At 39.2% G+C, this 27639-nt stretch overlaps 1 protein-coding gene across 1 annotated transcript in view; it reads right to left on the bottom strand.

Moving 5' to 3' along the window:
• SLC44A1 (solute carrier family 44 member 1) overlaps positions 1-27639 on the bottom strand; it is a 125708-nt gene that overhangs the window by 91927 nt on the left and 6142 nt on the right. Inside the window, exon 2 of the mRNA XM_077769757.1 lies at positions 10422-10511. Within this exon, the coding sequence (XP_077625883.1) occupies positions 10422-10511 (90 nt within the window). The remainder of the gene's footprint in view (positions 1-10421; positions 10512-27639) is intronic.

Here is a 27639-nt window from a genome sequence, read left to right as displayed (position 1 = left end):
TTGTAAAGGAGTTCTGTTAAATGAACAACAGCAACCCATGAAAGAAAGAAATTCAAAGAACAATAGGTATGTGGGTTTTGAATTATTATAACTTCGGTGCACACAACACTTCTGTTTCCTTCCTGCAGTAAAGCTGTATACAAGGTAAAAAAATTACACCATGAAACACTACTCTGCTTTTAATACTGCAGAGTCAAGGAGAGTGAGGCACTGGGTCTGTGTGCCACAAAGGTCACTTCATTTCATGGGAATACGCTTCATCACAGCGCCCAAGGCAAATAAATGGTAGATGCTTCGGAACTGCATCGTGCTTGCTAAATCAAGTATGCACTAAGAGCAGTAACAGCCTATATCCCACTGCGGGCTAGTAGGCATTACGAATCGGAAGTAAGGTGAATTATTACTGATCAACTGAATTGGGAGAAAAGGCTGGGGCTAGAAAATCTTGCAACATGGTCTTTAAAAGGTTGGTTTTGCAGTGCGGAGGTTCCTCAGGAAACTAACAATAGAACTCCCCTATGACCCAGCAATAGCACTGCTAGGAATTTACCCAAGGGATACAGAAATGCTGATGCATAGGAGCACATGTACCCCAATGTTCATAGCAGCACTCTCAACAATAGCCAAAACATGGAAAGAGCCTAAGTGTCCATCAACGGACGAATGGATCCAGAAGATGTGGTTTATCTATACCATGGAATACTACATGGCAATGAGAAACAATGAAATCTGGCCATGTGTAGCAACATGGGTGGACCTTGAGGGTGTTATGCTTAGCGAAATAAGTCAGGCAGAGAAGGACGGGTATCACATGTTTGCACGTATAAGAGGATTGGGAGGAACTTAGCTGAGGACCATGGGGGAGAAGAAGGGGGGAAATGGTGGGGGAAAGGGAGAAAGGCGAACCATGAGAGACTCTTGAATGCTGAGAAACAAACTGAGGACTGATGGATGTGGGGGGGAGGGGGGAGATGGGCATGGAGGAGGGCACTTGTGGGGATGAGCACTGGGTGTTGTATGGAAACCAATTTGACAATAAACTATTTGTAAAAAAAAAAAAAAAAGAAAGGTTGGTTTTGATTATCTTATGGGAGTGGCTAATGAAGGCAGAGATGATCACTGCTTAACTTATCATAGCCAAGTCTCATGAGTCGTACGTATATAAGCAACTGTGCTAGGTCTCAGGTCTACGGTGCTAAGTAGTGTCTTCACATGCAGATCCTACAAGAAAACTATTTCCTAAAAAGGAAAACAAATTATTTTTTTTCTGAATGACCCTTCTATTTTCATCTTGCAGGTAAGGAAAGTGTGTGTGGAGGGGGGGAGGGGGAGAGTAGAGAGTATGGTCTAAATACTAGAAACTGCTTGAAACTACAAGTTTATAAGAAAGTCAACTCCAGAAGTGGAGACTATCCCAGATTTGCCACTCTCGTGCCTTCTGATCCTTGCCAGGTTACTTTAACTCTCCGCACCTCAATTTACTCACCTGTGAAATGGAGATGACTGTGTGGCTCATAAGATTGCTCTAAGGACTCAATGAAATAATCCTGTAAAATGGTAAGAATCCTGCTTGGCACATAGTAAGAGCTCAATAAATATTAGCTACTGTTGTTAGAAATGAGAACATGTAAAGGAAAAGACCATGGGCTCTGGGGGCAGATAAAGCTTCACTGAAAACTCCATTTTCTACTTGTGTGATTGGACAAACTTGCTTAATGCTCTGTGCTTCAGTTTTCCTGTCTATAAATTGAGGCTAAAACCACTTACCACAAAGGCTGCTGTAAGAATGACATGAAATAATGCATGTAAGTGCCCTGTTTCAATAAAAATGTTAGTACCTTCTGTCTGAAAGCTAACTGTTAGCACAGGGTTAGGCACAGGCTGGTCAGGACTCATTCATTCACCCTCACCTTGTTGCCCACTCACTCTCCTGACTCCTCCAAGGAAAACACAAGACAATTAGTTCCATGTCAGAACTTCAAGCCAATACGAAAACATGAGAAAATAAAAAAAATTTAACCCCCTGCACACATACACATGTTCAAATCAGCATCCACCTTAAGCAGATCCTTGAACTTCAAATTAGGAAATCCTACACTGAACAGAAACTGGAAGTGGAGGTAAACATTACGAGGTTTAATGGCTAATTTTCCAATACAGTTCTTTGGCAAGAATCACTGAGTAACAGAAAGGGAACCCAGAAAGATCTGGATTTAAACCCTCACTCTACCATGTACTACCTATGTGACTCTGATCCAATTACCTACTTAGAGTATTTCCTCCTCATCTCTAACATAGAGTCCCATCATCTATTTCACAGCCCAGTGATGAGGAGTAAATAAGATAATGCACATCTAACCCCTAGCCGGTCTGGTACACAGCTCGTGACCAAGACGTGGTAGCCAGTAGTGGGAAATCTGAATGATGAAGCCAGACCAAAGAGGCTGACAACAGTAATTGGGGACTAACCAAAAACTCCTTCAGTTCTCTCCTTTTAGAACAAAAATTTCTAGGGGGAAAACGAGAAATACTGACAGTAACTCTGCCACTACACAGAAACATTTAGACCACAATTACAATCTCCTCCCATGACTAGTCTAAAATAGCAAGGCCCTTACATAATTAAAAGGTTATGTTCTTCTTTCACTTTTTATAGAAATTTTCTTATGTTTGATACATATTTTGTGTTATAGATTCCTTCAAATGGTTTCTGATTTCCCTTTCTGACTATTTCTAACAGTACTGTTGGACATGTAAGAGGTGTTTTTTGTTTTGTTTTGTTTTTTAATCATAAGCCACCTCACATCTCTCTGGGATGTAGGCAGAGGATAAATTATAAATGTTACATGTATATGGTAAAATGGGGACACTGACATATTTTCACACAGGCCATTTAAACTTCTTAGCTTCCAAAAGCATTAGAGAAGAGAGGTGAGAAGCTTCAGGGGAGAAAGGGAGAAGAATAGTAAGCTAATAAGACAGGAAGAAACCATGACTATTACCCCCAAGGACTTCCCATATGGTACAAGTACTGACAATGGGGAATTAGGCCAAATATAATTAAAAATACAATCTCTTTTAAAAAACAAAACATTCTGAAATCCAAATGCAGGAAGCAATATAGTTTCAGATGAGAAAAAAATGTGGTACACGAAATTAAAATAGGATGAGAGAAACTTTACAGAATGCACTCAATAATTTAATGGCTCTAAGCGGGGAGAGGAAGAAGCTTCAAGAGAAGGAAATCATATTAATGAAGCAAATGATAAGGGGGATGAGGGAAGCTTTTATGCGCCTATAGAAGAGAGCAATCACTGCAGAATAAGTAAGCCTATTAGTAGGAAGAGAACCATGGCTAAAATCTTAAAAGGACAGAGTTACTGAAGTGCTTTCAGAACAGCTATTTTGAGACAGAGGAGGAGCAGACAAATCTAATCACAAACAGAAGGTGACTCAAATCAGATAAAGGCATAGCGGTGGTGAATCCCCTGCAGTATCTGGCAAACTAGGAAGGACCTACTGCCTGAGTGGGAGAAAGACAATTGGCTAATTATTGAACTGTGCTCATTAGTTCAACTTAAGAAGGAGGATTTGCTTAGTTTCATTCACGATCACTCAGAAAAAGGGACACATGTTATTTCACAAGCATGTTTGAATTTCAAACCTGGAGTCTTAACATGAAACTGAGTAAGGCAGAAAGCCTTAGTTTTTGGGTTTTGGAAGTAGAAAAAAAAAAGAGTCAACAAAAACATGTGTGGCATGCAGAGATGAAATACGAATACAGTAAAATGCTTCAAAATAGAAAGATATGGGGGAAGATTTATGTTTATAGCTCTCGCCCAGGGATTAATGAAAGTATATCCAGAATCTTTTTTTCCCCTCAAATACTACCTCCTTTAGCTCTATACCTAATCCTATACCTCTGTCCCTAAACTTAATGAAAGCTTGGAATCAATCTCCTAAGAACTAATTTGTCAAACCTTGAAGTATTTGGCCTCTGTTCCTCCTATTCTGAGAACCCTGAAACAAGGAAGGCTTTTAGGACCTAGCAGACAAGACGGGATAAGAATGCCTGATGCAGGGGCACCTGGGTGGCTCAGTCAGTTAAGTACTTGATCTTGATTTCGGCTCAGGTCATGACTGCATGGTTCGTAGAATTGAGCCCTGAGTTGGGTTCCATGTTAACACCATGGAGCCTGCTTGGGATTCTCTCTCTCCTCTCTCTGTGCCCCTCCCCTGCTCACGTGTGCACTCTCTAAACAAACAAACAAACAAACAAACTTAAAAAATGCCTGATGAAGAACTAATATTTATGCAAACTAAAAAAAATAAAATTAAAACACTTTGCCTATCTTCCAGATTTCTGGATTTCTTCAAAGTTTAATGGGATGTAATACTCTAAGAAAGAAGTAAGAAGCAATAAGCAAGAATGTTTGGAAGTCTAGATAGTGTACACCCAATAAGTATTTATTGAGCATATACAAATGCAAGATGCCATCCAGGGTATGCAAAGGTTATAATACATCAAGTTTACCATAAAAGAACTGAAATAGGGGCACCTGGGTGGCTCAGTCAGTTAAGCAGCCAACTTCAGCTCAGGTCACGATCTCATGGTTTGAGTTGGAGCCCCGCACTGGGCTCTGTGCTGATAGCTCAGAGCCTAGAGCCTGCTTTGGATTCTTTGTCTCCCTCTCTCTCCCTCTCCTCTGTTGGAGTTCTGTCTCTTTCTGTGTCTCAATAAAATAAACATTTTAAAAAAACTTAAAAAAAGAACTGAAATGTTCTCAAAAGATTAGAAAATACTGGGGTATGAGGAAGCAAAATCAGAGAGGCTCAGTTTCATGGGCAGCTTGAGCAATGAAGAAAAGAGGAAAAAAACACATAAGAAATGCTAGGAACTGAACCCAGCTCTGATACAAATACTTCTTATGATCTGAGCTTCAGTTTCCTGGGTTGAACTAGATTAGTCTCTAAAGCCTTTTCCTCTTCTCAAATTTTATGATCCTAAGGGAAAGTAGACACAGAGTAAAATTTTTCAGAGTATACTTGCAGGAAGAAGTATAGCCCATTTTGTCCAGCACTGTGACCAAGAATACAAAAACAAGAGTGGATTAAAAGCAAATCAATTTAGGGGCATGTGGGTGGCTCAGTCAGTTAAGTGCACAAGTCCCAATTTCAGCTCAGGTCATGATCTCATGGTCATGAGATCAAGCCCTACATCAGGCTCTGCGCTGATTTTCTCTCTCCTCTCTCTCTGTCCCTCTCCCTCCTGCACACACTTTCTCTCTCTCTCTCTCTCCACAATAAATAAATACAATTTTTTAAAAAAGCAAATCTATGTAATTAATGCAAAAATAGTTAACATGGTAAAGTTTATGTTATTTCTATTTTGCCATAATAAAAAAAAAAAGAAAAAAATCCAAAGGATTTAAAAAAAAAGTAGGTAGGTATTTGGATCAGGTAACCTTAAGGTAATTTTTGGCACCTTTTCTTCCTCTTCTACAATCCTGGCAAAGCACAGACCATCACACAGATGACTAAATACTGCAATGAGTCTGAGTCTTTAACTCTGTGCTGCATGCTCAACAATAGTTAATGAGGTAGAAACACTATGCTCTGGGAGCTAGACTAATGCTGTAAAATTTAAAAAAGGTCCTTGAAAGGAGTCTGAAGGGACAATGTATGCAATGATGTTTCCTATACCCAGCTCTAGTCCAGATCATTGTCCAAAGCTCCAACTCTGCATTTCCCACTGCTTATCCCAGCCCTACCTCTCCTGAACTCATCTTCTCATTCCACACTTCCCCAAGCCACCTCCCTTTCCTGCATATACCCTGTCTGAATTTGTCGTACCATTCTTTACCAGACGGCACATGTAAGATACAGAGTGAGGGAACTCATCAGTCTCCCCCCTCGACACTTACGGCCATCACTGTCACTTCCTTTAAATTTTTTTAAATGTTTTACTTATTTCTGAGAGAGAGAGACAGCTTGAGCAGGGAAGGGTCAGAGAGAGAGGGAGATACAAAATCCGAAGCAGGCTCCAGGCTCTGAGTCGCTGTCAGCACAGAGCCCGATACTGGACTCGAACCCACGAACCGTGAGATCATGACCCGAGCTGAAGTCGGACGCTTAACCGACTTAGCCACACAGGCGCCCCTCTCACTTCCTACTGTGCCAGAGGAAGCAAGAATGCTAAACTGTTTGCTCAGAATGTGAAATACTGATGAGACTACATTTTGCTGGCAGATGAGGTTACTGTGTCCATGTTCTAAACAACAACTTTCTCTTGTTCCCAATTCCAGGCAAGAAAGGAGGGACTACCTCTTGAGGCCTCCACCTTCTACCTTTTCTCTTCCAGGTTCAATCTGCCCCTGGTAATCTGGACAAGTTATTGAACTTATCTCTATGCCTCTGCTCTCTATCTGTAAAATGAGAACGTAACTGTGAAATTTCAATGTTTCTGTGTCACATACAGAACAGCCCCTCATCCACAGTATGCAGCAATAAGAGCACTAAGTTGTAAGGTCTCTCTACCTTCCACTGTCCATGGTAAGCACTCCTACTAGGGCTATCCAGCCGACTCTCTTTCCTGATTTCTCTGGTAAGCTGATCTGGACAGATAGGGTCCAGATACATCTCTTCCCTCTTCTCACATGTACCTCTCTCTCCCTGAGAGAATGAACTCACACCATCCAAGGTGGGAAGGACCTTCAGCCCACAAGGCACAAACTTCATTCTACAAGTCATTTTCACCAAAGAATTCTTTATTGGGAATAATCAGGTGATTGGCTACTAATAAAGTAGTATTGGGGCACCTGGGAGGCTTAATCGGTTGAGTGTCCAACTTCAGCTCAGGTCATGATCTCACGATTCACAGGTTTGAGCCCTGCATCGGGCTCTGTGCTGACAGCTCAGAGCGTGGAGCCTGCTTCAGACTCTGTGTCTCCTTCTCTCTGCCCCTCCCCCACTCATACGCTGTGTCTCTCTTTCTCTCTCAAAAATAAATAAAAACATTTTAAAAAATTAAAAATAAATAAAGCAGTGTCTGTTTATCCATCTCATTCTTGTTCCTTCATGTGTACAAAAACTGTGGTCTGGAACTTACAAGCTGGAGTCAGATGTGAGCTGAAAAACCCTAACCTGAACCCCTAACATAAGAACTTCTTAGTCATCCTTACTCTGTCTCTGTCTTGCCTGCAACATTGACCCTCTCTCCTCTTTCCCTTTATTACTACCTTATTTCCGGTTTTCCACATGTTATCTAGACAATTCCATCAGCCTCTAAAGTGGTCCCCCTCTACAATGGCTTTATACACCATCTTTAACATTGGCTACCAGGGCTATCTTCCTAAACCTGGTCACATCATTTCTTGCTCAGAACTCTTCAGCGGTCTACTGGTACCTAAAACAGTGGTCTCTGAACCCTGGCTGAACACTGAAAACAGAGATTAAGTCAGAATCATAAGTGGGACCCGGGAATGAGTTTTTTTTTTTTTTAATTATCTAATACAAGAACTTGATTACTACCTTAAGGGAAAACGGAAATTTAGAAGCTCAATGCTACATGCAATTTTTTAGAACAGAGTATGTGTATGTCCAATAATTTCAAAATACTGATGAAAGTTCAAATGCGGAAGATGATAGCTCTCAAGAAGGCTGGTAGCAATTTGCTTTGGAAAATACCCTAAGTTCTTGAGGCACCTGGGTGCCTCAGTCGGTGAAGCATCCAGCTCTTGTTTTCAGCCCAGGTCATGATGGTTGTGGAATAAGCCCTGTATCGAGCTACATGCTGAGCATGGAGCCTGCTTAGGAGTCTCATTCTCTCTCTCCGCCCCCCCCACCCAACTCTGCCTCTCTCCCTCACTTGCACGTGCACTCCCCTCACCCACCACCTAAAATGAAATTTAAAAAAAGAAAAATACTCAAAGTTCTAGACAAAGTTCAAGTAAGCATGGAAAAATTTTGAAAGTAAGAGAAGAAATAAAAGAGAAGTACAAATATTTACGCAGAGGTCAACATGTGTAAATAAAAAGATTTAATGGTGAAGATGAATGAAGTAAGACAAGATCTTAAAATATTTCAAAGCACAGACATCAAGGAATGAGCAAAAAACTGCAAGTAAGGACATTGCATGAAGATATGGCTTGATTAGGTCACAAGATGACAGAAAGACCACTAGATCAACAGAGCATAGGCAGAAAGTTCTGGTTCATATTCTATCTTTGTTGTGTATTACCATTATTATATTCTTAGACAAGCAAATATTTAACCTTGTTACAACTTAAATTATAAGTTGGGGATAAAACCTATTTCATAAGATAACTGGGAGAATTTAACAAGATAAATACATATAAAAGCATCAAGCAGAGGGCAATGCTCAATAAATTGTTTGATGAATGTTTCTCTGAGAAGTAAGGCATCTTATAGGATGAAATCCTAAAAGAAAAAACAAACCTTTTCAGAACCATACAAAACAAACACACAGAAGACAAAAAAAACACTGATCTATCGTTGTGTTGTGCCAGTATGGTGGGCAACAGAACTTGGAAATTTCTCCAGTTTCCACATGGCAAAAATTGAGGTTAGCTCATCTCCGTGAAGGTAACCCATTTAAAAAAATCCTTCAAAGACAAATAACACTATACATGCATTTAAAAGTACACACAGTGGGTCTTAATTACCACTGCACTGAATTCAACATTATATTAATTACCATTGCATTAAAATGTGTCAGTAAACAAATAGCTCCTTACTCTCAAGTCACTCCTGAGTCAGCCTATCAACATTAATGAGTGTGCTTTCCTGAGCTATTTTAGGGTAGAAAATCAAAAGCACCTGGAGTGGCAGGTACATGTTTTTATAAACATAATTTTGAAGGGTCAGCTGCTGTTCGTCTTAGGGATAATTCAGAGTATGGGGAGAGGTTGTGGATTAATTCTGTTAACAAAAAAATGTTTGCCACACTCTGCATGCACACTGCATTTCAGGTGCCACTCCATTAAACTAAGTAGACTCTTGAACATCTTCTAAGTCCCAAGTGAGGAAGTGGGTATTTTGATGTTTTCTAAGTATCTTAGGTTTCCTAAAACTGAGCTAACTACTATCTTTAAAACAAACACTCCTTATTTTACTCAATTTAGTATATCTCTTGAAAGGCTACTGCTTTCTTTTCCTTTCTTCATGTTCAGAACTGGTACCTATTAATTATGCCTATTAGGAATAGGGTGGTTCTGTGATTTTCAAATAGCATTTGCAGGGTGTACAGTTGAGGAAGACACAGAATAAGATTTTCCTAAGGCATGGGGAAAGGGAAGTTAAAAATGCTCACATATTTATGAAAAAAAGGCTGCCAGACGTAGTAGTGTTTTGGGTTGTAAAGACCATGAAAAAGAGAGCAATACCGTCTGCACAGTCCCCTCGAGGAAGAGGAAACAAGGTGGCAGAAAAAAGCACTGCCCTGGAAATTATGAGACCACGGTTCTGTTCCGAGCCCTGCTACTAACTAACAAGTGGCCTTGGGATGGTCATTGCCAGCTCTGGTTTTGAGGTTTTTACTCTGTAGAATGAGGGTGATGAATGAGATGAGAATTTCCCAGTCTGTTCTAACTGTAGCTCTACACATCAGCTACCTCTAAAACCGCTGTTTTCCACCTTCTTTTCCAGCCCAGCACACTGGCAGGGACTCTCAAGTCCCTGAAGGCTATGTCAGAAACTCCTGCAGGGCAGGATGGGTATGCAGTTTGAATCAGCACACCCTCAACACTTTGCACAGGGACTCCACACCCAATGGAAAATCGCCAAGTCTCCGATCTCCAATTGAGAGCCGCTGCTCAGTACAGCAGACACAGCAGGCAGCAGGGGCCTTGTATGGGCAGAAGCAGTGAGCAAGCAGCCTCGTCTCTTCAGGAAGAACTAAAAGATGTCAGAATTGGAAACACCGTAGATATGTTCTGGCACAACCTCTAATTTCATACAAAGGAACACACCAAGTTCCTGAAAGGAAAACTGGTACAAAAATGGCCATCAGGTTTGTGTGACTGGGTTGGATAAATACTCAAGAGTCCACAGCCAGTGCTCTGGTTAACAGGCCATCAAGATCGCAATTCACAGAAATGTGTGTGGAATGATCTGGCTTCCTTAAATGATCTAGTAAAAGAGACAGAGTTCCCCTTAATTATATCTCATGTAAGCTTAGAAAAAGAAAACAAAATCAAGGAGTATCAAATACCAATTAATTGTATGGGACAAAAATAACCAGGTTCAATGATACCCTAGGACCTCTTGTTATAAGCAATTCAGAAGGGGGTTAAATATAAATAAATAAATAAATAACAAGTTCCTTCTTTAAACCAACTCCCCCATCATTCCCTTGGATCATGGGTGCATCAGGTCCTGATCATCTAAAAGAGTGTTCTTACCATTCCGATGCAGAAGAGGATAAAAAGGAGCAGCCATGGTATGTCTGTACAGCTACGGTCCTCCAGTGGCTTCCATTCTCGTTTAGAGCTCTAATTGAAAACACAAAATAAGAGAGTGGCAAATGTTAAATGTAGTTAAAATGAGGAAGGCACAAATATACCACTTATACCTAGATTCCGTCTTGCCTGACAAGTTTCTACTGAACCTATTAAGATACAACTCAAGTATTGGTCACCTTTCCAGGAAGTTTTCTGTAACTCCCCATCTTTCTTCTTGGTTAGGCAGAGTACTGATTCCAATGCTGTTTTAGCACCTCTATTAAAGTATTTAGCATGCTAGGTTGGAATTTGTTAGGCTGTGTCCCCAGGAGATCATGAGCTTCACAAGGAAAAAGACCTCTTATTTTCCAGCATCTAACAGGACACCTGAGGGTTCAAGACATGCACTCAGTATGGCCTTTTTAAAATCAATGAACGAACAAATTCTTCCAACCTTAATCTTAATGGTGGCTTTCTCTTTGTGTGTTCAGATGCTAAACTTAAAATTTTTAGAGGGGTGCCTGGATGGCTCAGTCGGTTAAGCATCCAACTTCAGCTCAGGTCATGATCTCATAGTTTGTGAGTTCGAACCCTGCATCGGGCTCTGTGCTGACAGCTCAGAGCCTGGAGCCTGCTTCGGATTCTGTGTCTCCCTCTATCTCTGCTCTTCCTCAGCTTATACTCTGTCTCTCTCTCTCCCTCAGAAAAAAAAAAAAAAAGAAAAGAAAAAAAACATTTAAAAACTTTTTTTTAATTTAGAATGTGTATTACATATGTTCTTTTCTAGGAAGAAAGGCCATTAAAGTGAATTCCTATTCAAGGGTAATTTCTTTTAGACCTAATAACATTCAGGAAAGAAAAACTAAATTAAAACATTTTTAGAGACAGATCTGGGTAACTCCTAAGCCACCATACACAGATTTTCAGTCTGTTTCTAGAAAGTATAAAGAGTTTCTTGATCATACAAAGATTCCCTACCTGAAGAACGAGAAGCATTCTAAAAGTAAATGTGCGAAGTATTGATTGGAATCCTGACTGCAGTTTTTTTTCTTATAGCAAACACTATTAGGCTCTCAAGTCAGCTTACGAATTCCTTTTAACCGAATGTAATTGAAAAAACACTCCTAAGCTTTCTAATGAACAAAAAAGCCCAGAGTCTCTCACCCTATGCTGGAAACAATAAGCAGAGAAGGGAGAAAAGGTAGCCTTGGGAAACCTATGGGAAAAGTTCTTGCGAGAAGGTTGGGGCCTCCAATGGCTTCCATGACAAGATCCAGGAAGCCATCTGGAGATAATAAGGAGGCCTCTAATACAATTAGTATTTAGAGTACAAGAGTGGGGAACTGGTTCTCAGGTTTGCTTACTGGCTTTGTCCCTCCCATTAACAAAGAAAACAACATGGGGCACCTGGGTGGCTTAGTGGGTTAAGCGTCCGACTTTCGCTTAGGTCATGATCTCGCGGTTCGTGGGTTCAAGCCCCGCGTCGGGCTCTGTGCTGACTGCCAGCTCAGAGCCTGGGGCCTATTTCAGAGTCTGTGTCTCCCTCTCTCTCTGACCCTCCCCTGCTCATGCTGTCTCTCTCTCTCTCTCTCTCTCTCCTAGAAATAAATAAAAATATTTAAAAAAAGAAAAAAGAAAACAGTTTTCGGCTATGTACACTTTGATAACTTGATGAAAGCTACACATTCTTTTCTTGGGAGGTATGCATCTATTTGCATAATTTTCACAAAATTTTAGGGAATTCAGAACCCAGGTTAGGAAACTCAGGTTTAAAATACCTGCCTATCAATGTTGAAAGCAGAGTCTAAGCTACAACCCTTCTTCCGTACCCCTCACATGCTAACCAGACAAGTGCCTTTTTCTTGTTTAGTGCCTTACACTGTTCAATTGTTCAACAACAACAACAACAACAACAACAACAAACCCCTCCATCCTTAACGGCTGGGTCCCGACACCCACACAAGAAAACAAAAGAGCAGTAGTGAGTCACAGGGGAAAACCTTGCCCTAAGACTCTAACTAGCATTAAAAACCAAGAGTGAGTAGGCAGTTTTTTCCAGAGGAATGTAACACTATGGATAAAGGACTCTGTTCTCTCACTAGTTGTCATTAGTTAGCTACTCGACTTTGGATAAATTGCTTCATCTCTCTGGGTGGCAGGAAAGGGTTAGATTAGATCTCTTAGGTTTCCTCCAACTCTAAAAATCTATGATCAGCAGGACAGTTTTGTGAAAATTTTTGTTATGACCAAAAAAAAAAAAAAAAAGCTGCAAAAATAATTTGACGTTATTCCTTGTACTTTTCAAGTAAGAATGCCTGTATTGTGGTCTATGTTTTGGAAGACAGTTACTCACAGTATGAATAAAGAATGTTTCTTTGTATTAAATAATCTCAATCTTGAGTAATACCCATTAAAGTAAAACTACTTACAAACACAGAATTTGGATATCTCTTTGAAATTCATATTTACCCTATGGTAATTTCCAGAGCAACAGTGACTTTAAGATGCTCTATTTGTTTATCTTAAACAGTCCATAATGGGGGGGGAGGGGTGTGCAGGGAAGGAGCCTCAGATTGATTGAGCAGTTTCTTTATCCACAACTATTTTCTTAGTAGTTTTACTTTAGACCAACATTCAGTTTTTAATGCTTAAATTTTCACCTACAACATAAAGAAAGTGGGATTTCACTCTTGACCAGAAACACACAGAGATTCGACATCCCAATGATTTAATTCTACTTACTGACAGACACTTCTGACCAAATACATAAAAAACCGTTCACTGGGATGAGAAGTAGAGAGAGGAGGGGGTTACGTATAAAAATAATGATAAAGTATAAACTAGAACAAAAAAACACCAATGAGGGGGTGATCACCCTTACTCAGATAAAGAAAGACTTCTTAGAGGAATGGCAGCTTACTTCATGCGGGTGTTCTGAGGATTAAACCTGAGCTCTGTCACACCGTAAGCACTAATTCTTGGTTATTCTTATTCATCCACACTTTTTAGTTAACTCTCTCCTTATTAAGATATCCTTTTACCAGATGGACCTCTCCAAATAAAATAAATAAAAAGAATATTAAAGCTGCCTTTCCCCCGCTATTTACTACAACTTGACTTAATGGTGCCATGTTTTCATTTTAGCTACTGTTTTTAATGCTATCCGTCACTGATCACTATTAACTAGGTACTATACCCAAAGCTTTACATACTTATGTCTTTTTTACATACATTATGTCTTCAAAACAGCTCTCTCATGCAGGTATTATCCTTATTTCACAGATTAAAACAAAAACAAAAACAACCCAATCTCAAAAAGTTAAATAATCAGCCCAAGATTTTACAGCTGTGCAACCAGATTCTGAATCCAAATCTGTGACTACAAAGCCAAATCCAATGAGAATATCATTCATTTGCACCAGTCAGTAAGGAGCAAAAACCTCCACTAGTTTTTCCTCACAATGCAAAACTGGGGAGCCAACCCAATTATTTAAAATCCTATAGGCACTGAGAAAGAGAGTAAGATGTTTTATGAGCCATGACATTTCTCAAGCGAGTCAAGAAACCCAACAGTTGAAAAATTTTAATGATTCTTTAACAGATTTAACCAAGTGGCAACTGGATTTAATGCTGTCTGTTTCTTCCAATTAAAATCCACATAGACCTGGCAGAAGTAAAATGTTTTACAAAAGCACTTTTTAAATGTGATTTTTATCCCCTTCTCAAATTCTATATGAGATTAACACAGGCTGTCAGTAAATGTTAGGTCCCTTCCCCTTCACACAATCTGACAATTTAGGAACTAAGTAGAGTCAATGTAATCATACTGTGCAAGCCTTAAATGACAGTGATTGAGACCAAGGGAAGGAAGAGGTTGGGACTAGCCCAAGGGATCACATTTGATCCTCAAAACAATTGTTAGTCATTATTATATGTTCCTGATTTTTCTACTTTGCAAAAGAGAAAACCAAGGTTCATCAGAGAAAACAAGTGGAAAATCTATATCTGAAACCTGAGACCTCAAACTCAAGCAGAGAGATGGACACTATTAAGAGTTAAGGAAATGCTAAAAATAAAAAACATGGTAACAAGATGAAGAATGCTTTTGTCAGGCTCATCAATAGACTAAACACAGCCCAGGAAAGAATCAATAAATTCAAGGATAGGTCAATAGAAATTACTGAAAGTGAAACACAAAGGAAAAAGGAGTGAAAAATCAAAAATCTACAACAGAGCATCTAAGAACTACAGGGCAGTATCAAATGGTCTAACATATGTGTAATTGGAATCGCAGAAGGAGAAGATTGAATGGGGCAGAGAAAATGTTGGAAGAAATAATGACTGAGAATACTCCAAAAATTAAAACAAATGTATAATAAAGCACAGCTCTATTTACTACATTTCTAACAAAAGAAATCAAAACACAGATCCAAGAGGTTAGAAAGTCCCAAACAAGATAAATCCAACACCCATATGCATACATGCATACACACACATACACACCCAACTCATATCATATTCAAACTGTTGGAAATGAAGAATAAAGAGATCATCTTGATGGCAGAGGGAGGGGGGCACACTACATACAGAGAAACAAGGATTAAACAACCTTCTTGTCAGAAGCAATTCAAAGCAAAAAAAAATGCAATGACATCTTTAAATTATTGAAAAAAAATTTTTTAAATCAACACTTATTAGGGGAGACTGAGTGGCTCAGTGGGTTTGACTCTTGATTTCAGCTTCAGTCATGGTCCCAGAATCGTGGGATTGAGCCCCACTTAGGATTCTTTCTCTCTCTCCCCCCGCCTCTGCCCCACTCATACTCTCTCTCGAAAAAAAATAAAATTATATATTTTATTTTATATAACATATATATTATATGTTACATATATATTTCTGAGAAATATGTTTCTGAGGAAAATGTTTCTCAGAAATGAAGACTTTTCCAAACAAACTCTAAGAATTTATTAGCGGCAAACCTGAACTACAGAAAATGTTTAGGCTGTGGCTGGCTCAGTCAGTAGAGCATGTGACTCCTGACCTCAGTAAATTCAAGCCTCACATTTGGCATGGAGCCTACTGTGAAAAAAAAATTCTTCAGACTGAAAGACTAAAATACCAGACAAATTTGAATGTACACAAAGAAACAAAGATTTCTAAAAATGGGTAAAATGAAGGTTGTAATTTTCTATAAAGTTTTTAAAAATAAGGGTTGAATATATGTGTGTAACGGCATTCACACAGTCTTTTTACATATACAAAGGCAGAATTATAATTTTTAAAAATAGTATTAGACCATAAAAATCAATTCTAAGACAGACCACAACTGACCTCTATCTCATGTTTATGTTTTTATTGTATTCATACCCTTAATGTTAGGTAAGAACTATATTTAATATCTTCACATTCCTTCCTATGGTTCATACACATCATAGATATGCGCAAGCAAGGAAGAAAAGCTTCCTCAGTATCTCTTACAGAAGTCTTAGCATGAACATCTAAGTCCTAGACTCCACATTCACTATAAGCCCTAATAGCTAAATCCAAGGCCTTCTGGTAAATTTGATAAGCCGTAGTAGGGATGTGTATTTTTAAGGAACTAAACCCATAAAAAGTTTTGACCTAAATTTCCATGTTATTTCTAATGAAAGTACAGTTGTTGAGTAAATGTATTCCAGATAATAGTAACACACCAAGGTTTTGACAAATGATATGTCATAACCAGTTAGGTCAAATCAGGTATCACTGGAAGGCAGCAGTAATTGGGTGGGCCATGCCAGGGATCAATCAGGTAGGAACAAGTCTGGCAGATGTGAATCTAGTTCAAGGAAGTAGACAGGGCAATAAGGATCAGGAAGAAATGAAAAGATCAGAGAGGCAACACCAGCAATCCAGAATCAAGAGAAAAGAGTCAAGCAGGTCTCAAATACAGAGGCAAGCAGGGGGAATCACGAGACACCTGGGTGATATCTAACAGCAATAACTGAATGCTTCTGGCCTCCTTTTTATACTCTATGCTTACTCTCTGTAAGACTTTCTCCTAATTAAGATAAAAGTATGAAGCCTCCCAAAGAGTCCTACAATAATCTCCTAACAGCATTACCTAATGCTATGAATCTTTCCCTGACACACCAGACTTGTGTAGACATGGTTTGGAAAGAATGTAAAATGTGCTACAAAAAGAGCATAATTACACTAAGAAGTTACTTGATTTTCAGACAACACTCTTAAGCATTTTGTTGGTTTTTCAATACTGAGCGCCACACAATGGACCAGAGATTCAAAGCCAAGGAAGAAAGCCCCTGCCCTCACTGAGCTCTAGTTGAGTAAAAGAGAAACCAATTAGGTACTATGATTATGGTTGAGTGATGCCAAAATAGAGATGTGTAAAAAGTACTGCAGGAATAGAGATGGAAACTATTAAGTAAACATTTGTGAGATCTGTTGAAATTACCTTACAAACTCTGAAGCAAATATTGAAAAATGATTCTTTGGTGTCTAAAATAGAATGCATTTTGTGCCCAAAACATACTGAAAATTCTTGCTAGCTCTGAGGGGGAAATACTGACTGCCAAATAAGAATTATTCCACTCAGAAATGTTTAGTAGTAAACAAAAAGAACATTAAGTTGGTTTAAAAATACAAAAATCAGCCATTTCATTACTTTGTATCCATTAAGATTTCTTGATGCTAGAGATTCTATGGCTGCTCCCATTAGGAAGGGCCCTTTCAGCCCTTCACACAATTAGTGCAGTGAGGTATTTACTAAGCTGCTACAATATTTTCATGTTGATGTCACTGGTGAGAATCCTAAGTACTATATGGTCACATATGTCTCGAATTGCTTCAGCCTGGAATTTCTGGTGCACTAATTGACCACAAGCTCCCTTGTCATTTCCCTAGAGTAATCCAGAGGACTGTATTCTCTCCTACATTCAAAGCAGCAATAATGGAAAACCTAGGAGGCTGCTCCCAAGGGAAAGAAGTGGTGTACTGGTGGTGTTAGCCCTGCAAAATGAAAGACAAACCAGCGTCAATTCCAACACTGTTTGGACCAGAAGTTCACGACTACAGTTGCTCATACTTCTTTGTTTTGATCAATCAGGAGATACACTGCAAGTATTCATTATCATTAAGTACTGAAGCTTAAAAATTAAAGCAGAATTAAGATTATCCTTACGAGGTCATCAACACATGCCTACACTCCTACCGGCCAGCAATAAGCAGAGTGAAACAAGTATGTCAGGAATTGCGGTAACCTCAAGAATGACTACTCCTCATGAGAAGCCTACGGCCGCCATCCTTCATGCGCACCTGTATCTCTGCAGCACAGATCTATCCTTTCCATCCATGCTGCCTTTCCCAGACTCCAAGGAAAAACCAATCATGCATGTGAAGGCCAAAGCAAACTGAGATGTAGCCTCTCAAGCAGGACAGATTTCCAGAATGTGTCCTTGGGGTGTGTTTGCTAATTTGTTGAATAATCAAATTTCCCCTTCCAATGCTTTGTGGTTTTGCTTTTAATATCATGGTCTCTCTACTTACTGGGTAAACAGACCACCCCCAAATTTGGAACTGCAGAGTTCCAATGATTCTGCTACAGTTTTCATTATCTTGGCTGCTCTTGGCACACCCAGGAGGTCTCCAAGGTGACTGCTACTAGATACATGTATGATTTAAATACATACATGGCAAACACTGGGCTATCTGTGAGGACTTGATTTTGTTGATGCCAGTGTGTTTTACACAAAAATCTCCAGTATTAAAGACCAACAGTCATATACTCCGAATCTTCAAAGCTCCCTCCAAGGACACACTGCTTCATTAAATTCCCCAATATGCTTTTATTTGCCCAGAGTAGTAACAAAAGAATAAAAGAGCTGATGTGTATCATTTTTGCCACAATTTTCAACAGAGTGAGCAGACCTGATGAAGTTGGGTAGCAATAAAACATGGAGGCTTTCCGCCTTCTGTTCACAGCACCTGCAAATAAAATCCTGTAATAGGATTTTGAAAGACATTGCCTGCCCTTTGGGAAAGCTCTCTCAAGGATTTGGAGTGCATAACTACTTACAGTTACCATAAGTAATCCGTTTCATTTGCTAAGCCTGGTGTTGGCAATTTATATTTGAAAGGTAAAAATAAAAGCATGATTTTAACAGGCAGTTAAAGGTAATAAGATACACTGAGTGGAAAGATACAGGCATCTGTGTCCAACTGCTTTTCTTAGTTCATGAACTTTATGCTAAATCACAAACATTCATCCATTTAAGAAAAAAAGGGGAAATAGCAACTAGAGCTGCTTTATGTGTTATGTAGTTACACAGTGACAGAAAGTTCATGGGGAGATATCTTGCTTTTGTCTTCATTCTTCCTCCAAATGTCCTAAAAATAAATAGATAGATAGACAGACAGACAGATAACTGGGGGCCTGCTACAAAGATGTTCTTATATCAGGTTCCTCAATGACTGCCTTTCTCGCCCAGGAGCACATGATAATCACCGGAGATAGGCCAAGATCATCCTGCTTTGCAAAAGAGCAAATAGCATCTTTTACCTCCATTGTCAATGAAACAGAATCAAAATTATACAGACAAGCCTTGTCTGCAATCCTCAAGCAGTAGTTCTAAGTAGTCTGTCTTCTGAATCAGTGGTAAGCAATGTTTTTAATTTGAAATTACCATTTAATTTTTTTAATTAGTTTTGATGGCCTTCATTTTTCCCCATTACATCCAACAAGTGTCAGAACTTCTTCAGTACTTGATGATACCAAGGACAGACTAGTAAGACTAAAGACCTGCTTTGCACCACCTCTCTTCTACAGTACTACCAGTTTCTAGATTATGAATGGTAATTTACTAAGTTTCTTTGCTATACTGGAAACCTTTATTAAAGCAGGAGTTTGTAGGTACTCAGTATAGGATTCTTACTCCAATCTGGCTTCCTTTCCATCACAGAAGAGGTAAGAACTGACTTCTGAAGTCTCTGCTGACTAAGGAGAAGAAATGTGAAGATTACGCTGATATAACACACCTAATGTGTGGGTGGAATTGAGTAAATTTATATTTCAAATCAAAATTAGCTATTGTCTTTGCCAATGAAGATGTTTTTAATTCACTGCAAACATGCACAGAAACAAATATATGTTCAATTCTGTGGCAGTGCCTAAGAATTCTTGAGAAATCAAATCCCTATAAAAGTTTTTTTTTATTTTTTAATGTTTGTATTTATTTTTGAGAGAGACACAGTGAGAGAGACAGAGGGGAGGGGCAAAGAGAGAGGGAGACACAGAATCTGAAGCAGGTTCCAGGCTCTGAGCTGTCAGCACAGACCCCGATAGGGGACTCAAACTCGTGAACCACGAGATCACAACCTGAGCTGAAGTCAGGCGCTTAACAGACTAAACCACCTTGGGGCCCATAATAGTTTTTTTTTTAATTTTTGGAACTCTCAAAATAGGGACTGGATTCCCTTCCTTTGTGTCCCTGTAACATAGTGTGCATATACCACCATCATAGTAATTATCATTTCACATATAGTTATTTGCTTCCCCAGTAGATTACAAACTTCATGAGGGTAAGGATAATATGTCTATTTATTTTTTAATTAAATCAGGGATCAGCATTGTTTACAGTTGGTAAACTGTAAAGCCTATTCCACATGAAACAATGTGTGTGGAACCTTCCAGTAAGGGACTGAATATATAATGTTCATTCTTCCCATCTTACTGCCTACTTAGGGGCAAGGACTTACTGGTCTTATTCACTGCTATGTAGATGAACAGTGTCTGGCACATAGGCTCTCAGTCAATTGCTTGGGTGAGTGAATGCATGAATAAATGAATGAACAAATGAACAAGACTAAGTTTCTTATGATTGGAGTGACATGTTAGAGCAAACATCCTTACTGCCTCTCCTGCATAAGATCACATCCCTACAAAGCATTCGACTGCATCAGTCTGGCTCCTTTTCCCACAGATATTATATGGTATGGTATTCCACAAAGATGTTTGTTATAGATCTACAAGAAAAATAAATTCTGAATTTAAATAAGTTTCAGAAATGCTAACAAATCTAGTCTTTCAAGCAGAACTTGTCTGGGGCCTTACTGTGAGACTCTCCAACGTATTTGATCATACACCCATTAGGAGACATGAATGCAGACAGTGCCAACCTCTCTCTCTAACGCTATATTTCTGGAAACCAGAACATAAGCATTCATGCTTCCACTGAAAAACACTTTCAGAAGTAAGGGCGGGTAGCACCAGTTAAGACAATGCTGAAAGCTATTTAAACTGGATAGATACTTTTGGAAAGTAACTTAGCAATACACTTCAAAACCCCAAGGAAAGAATCTAAAACATTAAAATAGCTGCACATGAGATGTTCAATACACTGCTATTATGAAAAAAGAATTAGAAATTAACTAACAGAAAAGAAGCAATAGAATACTTCGCAATCACAAAAATACTTATGAAGATTTTGCATTGTAACATATGAAAATGACAGGGGCGCCTGGGTGGCTTAGTCGGTTAAGCATCCGACTTTCGCTTAGGTCATGATCTCGCGGTTCGTGGGTTCGGGCCCCGCATCACACTCTGTGCTGACTGCCAGCTCAGAGCCTGGAGCCTGTTTCAGTCTGTGACTCCCCCTCTCTCTCTGACCTTCCCCTGCTCACGCTGTCTCTCTCTCTCTCTCCTAGAAATAAAAAAGAAAAAGAAAAAGAAAATGAAAATGACCAAGAAAATTGTGTTAAAAAATATGGTGTGGGGACATCTAGCTAGCTCAGTCAGTTAAGCATCTGCCTTCAGCTCAGGTCATGATCTCACAGTTTGTGAGTTTGAGCCCCACATTGGTGTCTCTGCTGTCACACAGAGCTCACTTCATATCTTCTATCCCCTCTCTCTCTGCCCCTCCCAGGCTCATGCTCACTCTCACTCTCAAAAATAAATAAATAAAACTTTTTTAAAAATTTTAAGATTTTTTAAAAATATGGTATGAAATTATATCTATATTCTGGCTATACAACCTAAAACTAGTATATGAAAATATACAAACAATGGAAAGGGATAGTGCAATTTTTACACAGTTTGACTTATAATGCATTTTCCTCCCTTTGATTTCCATTAATACTATTTAATTATGGAAGAAATAACAACAGAAAAGTGCTACTGGCTCCCATTTCTCCACATTACTATTTTTCTACTTCTTCAATATCCAGACACACTATCAAAACCTCCAGAAATTGTTCACGTTATTCTATCTGACATTTATTGACAGGAGATCAGAACACTTTAAACATCACTAGAAAGCTATATGCTGAGAATCACCTAGACAGCAGCAAGTTTTCTCCTGAAGAAAGTGGAAGAAGTGGCAACATCAGACAGGTAATAAACATACTAGTGAACATTAGAGTGGTAACACACGGATCTGGTGGGAGGGAGCAACCCAAACCTGGGTTCAAATCCTGGCTCCTCTTTTTCTTTCTTCCCTTCCTTCCTTCCTTCCTCCCCTCCCTCTCTCTCTCTCTCTCTCTCTCTCTCTCTCTCTCTCTTTCTTTCTTTCTTTTGAGAGAGGGCTTAAGTGAGCAAGAGGCAGAGAGAGAGGGAGAATCCCACTAGGGGCAGAGAGAGAGAGAGAGAAGCAGGGTTTGCCCAGAGCTCATGTTTTACCCAAAGCAAGGCTCAAGCTCAGACCGTGAAATCATGACCCGAGCCAAAGTCAGATGCTTAATGGAGCCACGCAGGTGCCTCTGACTCTTCTTCTAAATAGAAGTATGATCAGCTGACCTGATTCCCCACACACACACACTTATAAAGTAAAGAGACCATCCACAAGCCATGTGCTGTGGTTTGCAAGAATAAATGATTTTAAGTAAAGCTCCATGCTAGGACCAGGCCTTAAACCGTCATTAATGCCTTTTCACAACTGGCAAAGGGGGAACATCTTCCCCATGACACATCTGAAAAATTGACTTCTGGGGCGCCTGGGTGGCTCAGTTGGTTAAGCATCCGACTTCAGCTCAGGTCATAATCTCACAGTTCATGGGTTCGAGCCCTGCGTCGGGCTCTGCTCTGACAGCTAGCTGAGAGCCTGGAGACTGTTTCAGATTCTGTGCCTCCCTCTCTCTCTGACCCATCCCTTCTCACACTGTCTCTCTCTCTCTCTCAGAAATAAATTTAAAAAACATTAAAATAATTTTTAATTGATTTCTAACAATAATCATGTCAAACATGTAAAAATTGCTCCCATATTGCATACATCCTAAAATGTGTGCCTGAAAAGTGAAACATTAGTTGTGCAGGAAATATAACCAGGAGAAATTAATGAGTGCACAGTTGTAGAGATAATCATGGTAGACGTTAAGAAACATATCAACAGTAACCCTCAAAACGCAATGACAACAAGAGCAAATGAAATGGCTTCCTAGATCTTAAACTGTGTAAGAAATTTGAAGAAAACTTTAATTCTATAACCCATAGTCAACCAAACTATACAAAAATCCATCCATTCAACAAATAGCTATTATCACATGGCAGGAACCACATTGGTACTTAAGAGAGTTGGTTACTTGACTCCCACCTTTCTCTTCTCCTCTTACTAACCTTCCTCATCTCTGTGTTTTTCCTTTCCTCTCTTTCATAAATATGCAATTCATTTAAGTTCACATGTGCGAGTTGGTGAAATGACAGACAAAATGCACATATCCACCAACAGTGAGAAACGGGGTCATGCATCAACCTCAGTTGAGAGTACCAAAATAATGTTTTATCTCAAGTACTTAGTGACCTTGTGCACTAAATGCAAACCATAGCTTATATTAATGAGCATATTCCATGTGCCAGACACCTTCCCCATATGAACCTATTTGACTTTCACAACAAGCCTATGAGGTTGATACTATTAGCATTCTCATTTTACTGATGAGGAAACTGAGGCAAAGAGGAAGTAACTTGCCCAAGTCACATAGCCAGTAAGTACAAAAAGAGCAGGGATGTGAAGCAAGTAGTTGGGTTCCAGGATTCATGACCACTCTGCTCTTCCATGTTTACTGTGGTTAACATACCCTGTGTAAATACTGTGGACTGATGTACATGGAAGAGAAGAGGGAAAACAGAATAATGAGAGGGAGAGAAATTACTGCAAAAATAGTATAGTACATTCTGTGCCTTATTTTATCTAAATGGATTTTTTTCCATAGTTAACATTTTTCTCACAGGAAAATTATAGGCCATAATGAAGAATAACATGTTATTAACATATTCTGTATGTTGATTTCAAAGATAAATTCCAAATGTCCAAATATTGCTCTTGATATTTGAAGAAAACACCTGCAGTGATGTCTACAGATAGAAACAACTGTTGGTTCCTCCTAGCCTTCTGTAACTTCCATCCATGTTTTGCATTACACTTGTTCAGGTTTCAAAAAGAAAAACAATACTAACATACTACTTTGCTAATAAGAAATCACATACAAGTGGTGCCTGGCTGGCTTAGTCTGTAGGGCATGCGACTCTTGATCTCACTCCACATTGGGCATAGAGCTTACATAAAAGAAAAAAGAAAAAGGAAAAAAAAATCACACACAAATGCCCATCAAGAGATGAATGGATCAGTACAATGTGGTATATCCATAGCATGGAATATAAGTTTTGGAATAAAAAGGAGTGAGGTAGTGATACACACTACAACATGAACATGGATGAACTTTGAAAACATTAATGTGAAAACAGCCAGACACAAAAGGCCACATATTGTATGATTCCATTTCTATAAAATGTCCAGAAAAGGCAAATCTATAGAGACACAAAGATTAGAGCTTGCCTAGCGTTGGACAGGAGTTGAGGGGAAATGGGACCACTCATGGGTACAGGGTTTCTTTGGGGGATGACAAAAATGTTCTAAAATTGATTATGGTAATGGTTGCACAACTCTGAAAGTACTAAAAACTATGGAACAATAAATTTTATTTTCTTTTATTTTTTTTTAATTTTTTAATGTTTTATTTATTTCTGAGAGAAAGAGAGAGAGACTGCGTGAGCAGGGGAGGGTCAGAGAGAGAAGGAGATAACAGAATCGGAAGCAGGCTGCAGGCTCTGAGTTAGCCATCAGCACAGAGTCCTACACAGGGCTCAAACCCACTAACCATGTGATCATGACCTGAGCCGAAGTCAGATGCTTAACCGACTGAGCCACCCAGGCGCCCCTGGAACAGTACATTTTGGATGGGTGAATTGTATGGTTTAAGAATTACATCTCAATAAAGCTGTTTTATGCATAAAAGAAATAAAAGAAAACACTTAAAGAGGGCCATATTGGCCACTTCATATTAACACTTTTAATACAGCTACATTAGGTATACAATAAGATAAAAGCTGAATAGTTTTTAATTCAGGTAAAGAAATGGGTAATGATGGAATTTGATGAAAGAAAGCATTTTTCTGAGAAATGAGAAATTACAAGAATTACAAGATAGAGTGCTGATTTTCATAGAATAGTTCAATCCTTCTGTGTGTGGCACAAGAGGAAAAGAGAAATAAGGTTGCAGAGAACTGAAATAAAAGATAAAACAGATCAAAGTAGAAACAGAAAAGTCATCTTAAAGAGACCAAAGGACACACACCAAGGCAAAACTAGACTGTGGTATAAATACACCTAGAGAGAGAAACTTGTCAGAAAAAAAGAGCCAGAAAGCGCAGGTACACACAGAGCTACTATTTATTCAGCACCTATTAGGTGGCAGGGTCTATACTTGACCAGTTACACTGAAAAATACCAGTCTCAGAGAGAAACGTTGCCACCTGCCCTTCCAAACTGTCTTGAGGAAGAGGTGCTAGGGCAGCAGACTCTAGACTGATGAACATACAGTCTGGGCTAGTGAGACGTGACTGCACCGTGAGTCACCCAGCTTGCTCTGTTTATCTGATTCCACGTCATTAGACAACCCTCTAACTGTCCTCTATACCTTTTTCCCACAAGTTAACAAGCCATGGGCATAACCTAACTAGAAAGCTATGGAAAAAATGAAGCAACAGAGTAACAGAGGCTACTGCATGTGCAAAGAGTCTAGATGAATACATATAAACTAAGCTGTTAACAACTGTTATTTCATGAGGTAGGATCAGAAGGGCTTTCCATATTTAGACTGCACTATTTTAAAAAAGTACTAGTTTCTATTAAGAATAAATACAATAATTTTAAAATAAGAATTTGCCTTTACCGTAATACTAGCTGATGCAACCAACATTTTCCGGTCTCTTTGTCAGTTTTAAATTAGTCTCCTGAGCTGACAAATGTATCTTATGACTTTGTTTTATGTGATTCTACTATTAGTAGAAGGGTGCATGCTATATGTAGTAGCAAGATTAAGTTTCTGAGCCTCCAAAGCTCTAGGGCTTGTTGAATTCTAAGATCAATGATATTTGGTAAAGCTACCTGGCAGCCATCAGCTGGGCTTCCTTGGTAAAACCTGAACCACACTAAGTATTATGCATTCAAATTCTATATGGAGAAAATAAAAAAGAGCCATAATTTAGAACCCTTCTAGAGAACTCTCCCAGCAGTATTTCAGCCTAATTTACAAACAGGCAGCTGTTGGACCTACAGACTGGCCTTAGCTGGCAAGCCTGGGAGACAAAGAGGTTGGTTCTATACCACCACCAACCTCGAACACCCTCTCCCTGCCTACAAATAGATGAAGAACTATGGAGGAAGCCCTAGGAACATGAGAGTCCTGGCTTAGCGTGGCCCTAAATCTGGGACCCAAGACCAACCACATTCCCACCCCTGCCCAGAGTTTAAAAGGTGAGAGCACCCAGTAGTAAGGGCCATTAAGTGGTGCCAACATTTCAGCCAGCTGACCTTCAGCCACGCCAGGTATGACCAATTGGTTATCTCCAAGTAAATGCTGGGTCTGAGAATGCTATGTTGCCAGAAACCCTCAAATCTCACTTTTTGGTAAATTCAACTTCGTAAAAATTCAAGATGTCAATCATGTAAGTCTGAAATGGAAAAGAATAATACAGAGGATTCAAGCATCAAACTGACAGTTGGATTATTACATCATCAGGGAAGGATTTTAGGAAAATATGTGAGCACATCAGGAGCTAAATTAATGAAAACCAGCTAAAGAGCTGAAGTGATTAAAGAAAACTCATACAAAAAAAGACTAGAAACACCGAAATAAGTGAGAAGGAACACTGAATCATCAAATTAATAGCCCTATAAATGACATACTAAACTTGCTCTTTAAAAAATGTATATATCAACCAAGAAAAATGAATGTTAATGAACCAAACTTGAATCAATGAATGCTTCAAAAACATGAACATCTATAAACCTCCATGCCCAATGAGTTATTAAAACATCCCAGTCATAAGAAACAATTTTTGTCCATCTTGAAAGCCAAATTCCAAGCTCTAGCTGGCTATATTTGTACCTTGACTGGTCTGTATTCAAATCTGGCAATACATCTTTCCCACCAACTAGTCATCTGTGTCTCTGAAGTTACTTTTCTCATATCATAAGATTAAATTTCATTAACCCCTTAAAAGCAACTACTTTCTCTTTCCACACCACTGTCCTACTCCATACCAACTGTTTCTTTTCGTACTGTCCAAAGTATGTAATGATTCTCAATCACAGGCTTCAAACAATGATACAACTTCCAACCATATAGCTTCCATATTCAAAAAGTCTCCACTTCCCTGAAATCCAGTTAAATCCTACTTCCAATCTATTAGAACTACAGATATGGTCACAAAGAAACAATCTATTCTGAAATGATACATGTAACACTGGGTTACCAAATGAGGCACTGTGGAATAAAAAGTATACGCCCCTGGTAGAATCCCAATATCCAACAAACATGAGACCAGTCTCCATACCTTGAAGCCTCCCTCCCTGAGAATACCATGACTCCCTGGTCATGAGGTGATATGTCTCTGGCCTCCTGGTCTACTACAAAAAAGCACACAGCTCACCTATTAACTATCTAAACACAAGCCTTCCTGCTCTCATACATCACCATTCCTGCCACGGCTGGTATTTCTGGGGACCACACTTATGAAAACTCCTATAGAGAATAACTGAACAGTATTGAAAGAAGAATAAAAAACAAAGAATATAAATATACAGAGAAAGAAGAAGATATTAAGACATTGTCACACAATGACAATGCT

This window comes from Crocuta crocuta, unplaced genomic scaffold (genome assembly GCF_008692635.1).
Source record: "Crocuta crocuta isolate KB4526 unplaced genomic scaffold, BGI_CrCroc_1.0 scaffold95, whole genome shotgun sequence".
NCBI classification, from domain to species: Eukaryota; Metazoa; Chordata; class Mammalia; order Carnivora; family Hyaenidae; genus Crocuta; species Crocuta crocuta.
This window is presented reverse-complemented; position numbering and strand designations above follow the sequence as displayed.